The sequence below is a fragment of the Petaurus breviceps genome, unplaced genomic scaffold (genome assembly GCF_028583685.1).
Source record: "Petaurus breviceps papuanus isolate PSGF00001 unplaced genomic scaffold, PetGlider_PUasm1.0 189, whole genome shotgun sequence".
Taxonomy (NCBI): domain Eukaryota; kingdom Metazoa; phylum Chordata; class Mammalia; order Diprotodontia; family Petauridae; genus Petaurus; species Petaurus breviceps.
In genome coordinates this window covers 31891445-31898305 of record NW_027185809.1, presented here as the reverse complement: position 1 = coordinate 31898305, position 6861 = coordinate 31891445, and the positions used below count along the sequence as shown (strand labels likewise).

Genomic DNA, 6861 nt, shown 5'->3' with positions numbered 1-6861 from the left:
GTAAAACAGAAATGAAAGAGTGTATTCCAGGAGTTAGGGACAGCCAGTACAATAGTACAGATGCCAGAAAATGGTGTGTCTTGTATGAAGAACACATAGTGTGTAACTCAGTGATTGTTGGGATGGTAGGCCCCTCAACAAAAATACACAAGTTTGGGAAAGGAATGATTTTGGGGGAAAAGATACTGAAAAGCTCAAAAACTGTAATTCTGTGAATTTTTAACCATTAATGCTCTAACACATTGAAACTTCTGATGTTCTTGCCACACACAATAAGGTCATTCACTTAAGTCTGTGCAAAATGATAGAATTTTATGCATCACCTAGTCCACCCTGGCCCTCTTATTCTATAGTAGAAGCTCTGACTCACTATGTGAGTGTGTCATATATTCATTCAGCCTAGGAAACACTCATTATAAACTCAATAAAGGATATTACAACAGTTTGGCTATTTCTTCAACAAGTAATTATTAAGAACTTATGATTAGCAATATGTGAAAAATACCCTATGAGTTTTTTTATAAAGTAGGTTCCAATGGAAATGAGACAGAAAGCAAACTCCAGGTCACTTTACTGGGCTCTATCTCAGGTTTATTTGTATCCACATGGGTCTGTGTGGGATGACTTGCAGTGAAGTTTCCCCATTCTGAATATTATATATACATTCTTATTCCTTCCTTGTATTTTGTAACTAAGTTCAATATTGTTTCCCCATATATATGTAAGTCATTGTATATTTCAAGGTAATGTAAGAGCTATTGAGTATTAATACAATTGATTGGATTAACTATTGAGACCAAATTAGAGGTGTTTCTAGTTTGGGGAAAGGAATGGTAGTGTGAGAGGTAACAAAGGGTTAAGTTTCTACAAGAACTGCAAGAATTGCTGAACAAGACTACTGATAAAAAAGTAACAGACAGTAGCCTTGGGGGAGTTGAGGCAATAGCCTTGGGAGGAAATTGAGGCAGTTGCCTTGGGAGGAAGTTGAGTTCCCAGTTTCCAGAGAACTCCTAGATAATACTAAAATGAAACAATATAGAAGGGAAGGAGCTGGCAGCAGCAGATGGATTTGACCAATCAGGAAACTGTGGCCTTGGGTTACCCAGACCCAGATAAGGATGTGTCTAGGTTAGACTGAAGAGGGTTCAGTATTCTGAGGCTATTCCTGAGCTTGTGTAGTGGACCTCAAGTACTATGTATGTTATCTAAGAAGATTAGAGCCTCATTAGTAATAATTAGGTTAATGTTTGGGAGGGGCATGCAACCATTGCTTATTTAACTCAGCTTTGGCTTCTGTACCTTGGCCTCCTCTCTCTCCTCCACCTAGGGGCGTTCCCCCTCCCCTCCCCGCCTTCTCACCAGATTCTAATAAAACTTTCTTCCTTCACTTTGAGAAGTCTCCGAGTAGTCAATTTAGGTCAGGGTCTCCGTATCCCACACAGGTCGAATTTATTAAAAGATCAACAAAGAGGGATGGAGTGGGCTGTTTAAAAGAAATGAATCTATCAAAGACTGATAACTTTTATTTATCTAATTAGAAACACTATGCCATAATGGGGTCGTGGGGGGCAGAAGACTGTCAATTTCGTATACCTGGAAAGAGATAAATATCGTTTGTACCCGGAAATCTTGGCACAAATTATTGCCTCCACATTTCCTCCACCCCGGTTCTTGTGAATCCACCATCCGAAGTAAAGACACTGTCCAGAAGATAGCACTCTGCTCAGAAAGGACAGGGTATCATGGGAGAACTACAACTCCCAGAGTCCACGTGGGCCCTCGTTCGCATGCGCTTCCGGTCTTCCTGCGGCGCTTTCGTCCCTGGGGCGGTAGGTGATGCTACCTTTAGAGGTGACTGGAGAGCTGGGGAAGGCCGGAAGGGACGAGGGCATTTCGTGCGAGCCGAGCCTTGACGGACGCTCCCAGGGAGTGATTGGGCAGCCTCCGAGCAAGGGTCTTCTGCAACATTTGTGCCTTAGTTTCCCGTGGTTGGATGTTTGGGGAGCATGGTTTGTTCCGGCGCGGAGTTTAGGGAAGGGGGGGGGCGGGGGTTAAATAGAAATGGGTTGTGAATGGGCCTGAGCCCGACTGGATCCGGTGGGGAGGGGGGCGTGGCCTTCCCGGAGCTGTTGCTAGAACTTTTTCCCAGTAAGGGGAGCAAAACTTGGGGAAGTTGAGTAATTTCTTAGGAATTTAAGGAAAGACGTGTTTTCCCCTTTTGTTCCCTGGAGCTTTGGACCCTCCCAGTGGAAAGGAGCATCTTCATAGTAAGGGCTTGTATGAAGTTGAGTGGAATCAGTGTTTTTAGCTACCAGTTCTCGAGGTGATGTCATCTTTAAAGCTCAGCTCCCACAGACTTCAACTGTGATGATGTTGCTGGGTCACTCATTTTTTTCCCTATACCTTTTGTAGGAAGTTCAGTCTCTTGTTCTTAAGTCAACAGTTAACTTAAACGGGCCATACAAGGTAAAAGTCAGAAAATTTAGAGCCAGAATAGTTCTTAAAGGAGATCTTTTCATTAATTTTAAAGAAAAGGAAACAGACCTCAGCTACTGAGTTGAGATGAATTGAATTAAGGTTTAACAATGTCACAGTTTAGTAGCAGAACTGGGATGATACTACTAAGTTGGTACAAATGTAGCAGCCCAGAATATATAAACATTATGAGTGGTAATAATGCCTCCCCACATGATCATAATATCTAACATTTATAAAGTGATTATTATTTGCAAGACACTGGGATAAGTTATTTAATTTGATCCTCATGACAAGGATCAATGATCCCCTAGGAGGGAGATGATGTTATCACTACTTTACAGATGAGGAAACTGAGGCAAATAAGTGACTTGCTCAGTGTCCCACAGCTATATGGGTCTGAGGGCACATTTGAACTCAGGGCTTTCTGACCTGAGGCCTACTACACCACATAGCTGTCACATCATGCTATGTGATTTTTTTTTTAAGTAAATTTACTCAGGTTCCTCTAATTATCTTAAAAGTACACTAGAAAAAGTTTACCATAATCCTTCATGGAGTTTCACATCATCCCAAAGCCATGATTTTTGTATAGATATTATGAAACTAGCGTACAAATGGAATTTTAAAAAATAATTCTTATGTTTTCCATAGTGGATTGAGTTTATTCAGCTATTGATTGTGACATAAGTAGTTTGTCTCTATTATAGATCACTTTTGGGACAGAATACTAATGTCTACTTTGTGGCACACAGGACTTAGAAAGGGGAGAAGCTTGTCATGAGGGTTATTGTCTTATACTATTAAATAGATTCCACTAAATAAGAGAAGCTCCAAGGTAATTGTCTCAACAATATGGGAGAATGATATTTGTTTTAAATAATATTCACAAACAAGGATTATGACAAAACAGATATAATTATGTACCAAATAATTTGATACAAACCAAAAAGTTTTAAAAATCATCAGCCTTAATTTTCTTTGTTTTCTCTAGGAAAATATTTTTGATCAGAGAAAGATACTGCATCTCTTACCAGTTTTCCACTGCCATGATCAAGTGTTTGTCTGAGGAAGTGCAAGCTAAACTCCGTTCTGGTGTAGCTATCAATTCCCTTAGCCAATGTGTTGAAGAACTTGCCCTCAATAGCATTGATGCTGAAGCAAAATGTGTGGCTGTGAGAGTAAACATGGAAACCTTCAAGGTTCAGGTTATAGACAATGGATCTGGGATGGAAAGGGATGATATAGAGAGGGTGGGAAAACAATATTTCACCAGCAAGTGCAAATCTGTAGAAGACTTAGAGAACCTGAAATTTTATGGTTTCCGAGGGGAGGCAATATCAAGCATTGTAAATATGGCCAGTGCTGTAGAAATTTCATCCAAAACAAACAGGACAGTGGAAACTTTTGTGAAACTGTTTCAGAATGGGAAAGCCCTGGAAGCTTGTGAAGCTGAGCTGACTAGACCAAGTTCAGGGACAACAGTTACTGTATGTAACCTATTTTACCAGTTACCAGTGAGGAGGAAATGCATGGATCCCAGACTAGAGTTTGAGAAGGTTAGGCAGAGGATTGAAGCACTCTCACTCATGCACCCATCCATCTCCTTCTCCTTGAGAAATGATATTTCTGGTACTATGGTTCTTCAGCTCTCCAAAACCAAAGATACACGCTCTCGATTTTGTCAAATTTATGGATTGGCTAAGTCACAAAAGTTGAGAGAAATCAATTTTAAACATAAAGAATTTGAACTAAATGGATATATCAGTTCTGAAGCACATTATAATAAAAATTTGCATTTTTTGTTTGTGAACAAAAGACTGGTTTTAAGAACGAGGTTGCATAAACTCATTGACTTTTTATTAAGGAAAGAAAGTATTATTTGTAGGCCAAAGGGTGGCCCTGCAAATAAACAAATGAATTCAAACTCTCCTCAGCATTGGCTGAACACAGAACTCCATGGAATCTATGTAATCAATGTCAAATGCCAATTTTGTGAGTATGATGTGTGCCTAGATCCAGCAAAAACTCTAATTGAATTTAGGAACTGGGATACTGTCTTGGTTTGTATTCAGGAAGGGATAAAGACTTTTTTAAAACAACAACAATTATTTATAGAATTGTCAAGTGATGATGTTAAAGAATTTAATGAAGAGAGTGGCTTGACCTTATTCAGTACTATTCTTCAGCCTGTGGCATCTGATGACAAATGTGTCCAGAGCAATTTTCAGGAAGCATGTGAAAATATCATGGATTCATATGAAATATTTAATATGAAGTCTAAGACTGTGAAAAGAAAAGCTGCTGTGGAAAACATTACTTTAAAGACTTGTAAGAATGAAGAAAACATCAAACAAATAAAAGACTGCCAAGGACTGACCAACTATGACTCAAATGAAATATGCTTTAATGATATGACAGAGTCACCTGTACCTTATCAAGATGGTACCTGCTCAGGACCAAATATCTTAACACAACAGGAAGCCAAATTCACATATTCTGAAAAAAATAATACAAAAAATATTTGTTTAGGATTTGAGTGTTCAGAAAATCACTGTGGAACCAGTTCAGAAGTGTTAAAGAGTTCTTTTTATACTCCACATCACCATAAGGACAGTGGAGAAAATCCATGTCTACAAAAGGAAAAGACCAATGATAATGGAATAGTTGTTGACAGTGTTTGTGAGGGACAACAACAGAGATTTGAAGATATGCCAGAAATGGTATGCAAACCTCCACCTTTTGAGAGAATACTTTTGGAGACATGTGATACAATTGAAGAAGATGAAAGAACAAAGAGAGAATCCAACTGTGATAGAGGAAAGACAGTTATTAGTTGTGGACAAGTTCAGTTATGCTCCACCGGCTTTATAACTCATGTGATGCAAACTCAACAATCAGAAGCATCTGAAACGGACTTTACATTAAAAAATAATTTTCAACCTGGGCCTATTAGTGCCAGGCAAATATTTGGAAACAAAAGCCAAAGTTCAGTTGAGACTCCAAACACAGACTTAAATATTAATTTAAGTGAAGAATCTGCTAAACCAGTCAACCAAAATTTTTGCTTAACAAATATGAAAGATGGACTGAAAAGCAAATCCATAGGAAGCTATAAAAATAAGGCATTTTTATTAGAGAAAAGCAGTAAGCAATTACATACAAGTAACTTGTTACCTATTGCTTCCTTAGCTTTTCCTGGGAATGTACACATTTCAAATAATGGGAAGAGAACAGAAAAGCTAATTGGTTTCTCCAAACCCTTTGCTCATAAGAAACTAAGCTTATTTTCACAATCAGTGTCTTTAGAAAAGTTTAAGAGACAATATAGGAAGATTGAGAGTCCTTTGCCAACAAGAATTCAGGATGCTGATAATGATTTTGAAATAACTACCAATAATGGTTCCCAAGTTGAACCTGACTGTTCTCAGAAAGGCCACTCCAGTATTTGTGAAATTCCAACCATAATTAATAATGAATCCAGTGATAGTGACCAACCAGTTAGTCACATCCTCTCAAAACAGTTTCCAACTTCCAAGAAAAAGATGTTGGAGCAACTGAATGCCTGTGTGAGAGAAAGTCCTATAACACTGACTGACTGTTCTCAGCTTAACAGAAAATCTTTGAATGTAAATAATAGGCCATTAGCATCTAAGCTATCTAGAATGAAAGGTCACAACAAAGAAGCTTTAATTACTGAAAGTAAAGAACATTCTAATGACTCTTGCCAATTCAACTGCAATACAAAAGATTTATGCTTATGTGATGTGTTAGCCCAGGATTCTCATAATTTACCTCATAATATGCACAAAATAACAGGAGAGAGTAGCCTCATCCCAGATTCAGACACTGCTGTGCAAGATAATACCTATAATAAAAATACAAATTCACTTTTTACTAACCAGTCATTATTAATCAGTACAACAGAGCACTATGCAGTGAGACATAATGTTCCTTTGATGTTATCCAGGAATGCATCTCTTGAAGGCTGTGAAGACCCAAGTATCCCCACCATATCTTCAGAAGAGCAGTTGGAAACAGCTATTCCTCCCAGCACAGCTTTAATAAGCCATGTAGACATTTCAGCAGATGATCAAACTGCAGCTTGTTTTGAGAAAGAGAATACCAAAACAAGAGTTTCTAAGGATGAAGAGCCAATGGCACATTCCTTTGATTGGCAAAAGCATTTTGATGTGTCACTGGGTAGAACGGTCTATGTCAACAAAATAACTGGACTTAGCACATTCAATGCTCCCCAGGAGGAGTGTTTGGCCAGTTGTACAAAATACCTAACAACCATGGCTGTCAATACTGTCTCCAGAAACGGTAGGTAGAAAGTTTCTTTTCAAAGCAAATATATTACAAATATGAAATGCCCTAAAAGGA

General features: G+C 38.4%; 1 protein-coding gene across 6 annotated transcripts in view; it reads left to right on the top strand.

Moving 5' to 3' along the window:
* The first annotated feature begins 1690 nt into the window (after positions 1–1690).
* MLH3 (mutL homolog 3) overlaps positions 1691–6861 on the top strand; it is a 34614-nt gene continuing 29443 nt past the window's right edge. Inside the window, exons 1-2 of one of the 6 annotated variants that reach the window (XM_069092242.1) lie at positions 1691–1829; positions 3470–6801. In XM_069092242.1, the coding sequence (XP_068948343.1) occupies positions 3525–6801 (3277 nt within the window). In that variant the 5' untranslated portion in view covers positions 1691–1829; positions 3470–3524. Of the gene's footprint in view, positions 2010–3469; positions 6802–6861 lie in introns of all 6 variants that reach the window. The other 5 variants (XM_069092241.1, XM_069092239.1, XM_069092240.1 and 2 more) reach the window with 5 other exon arrangements.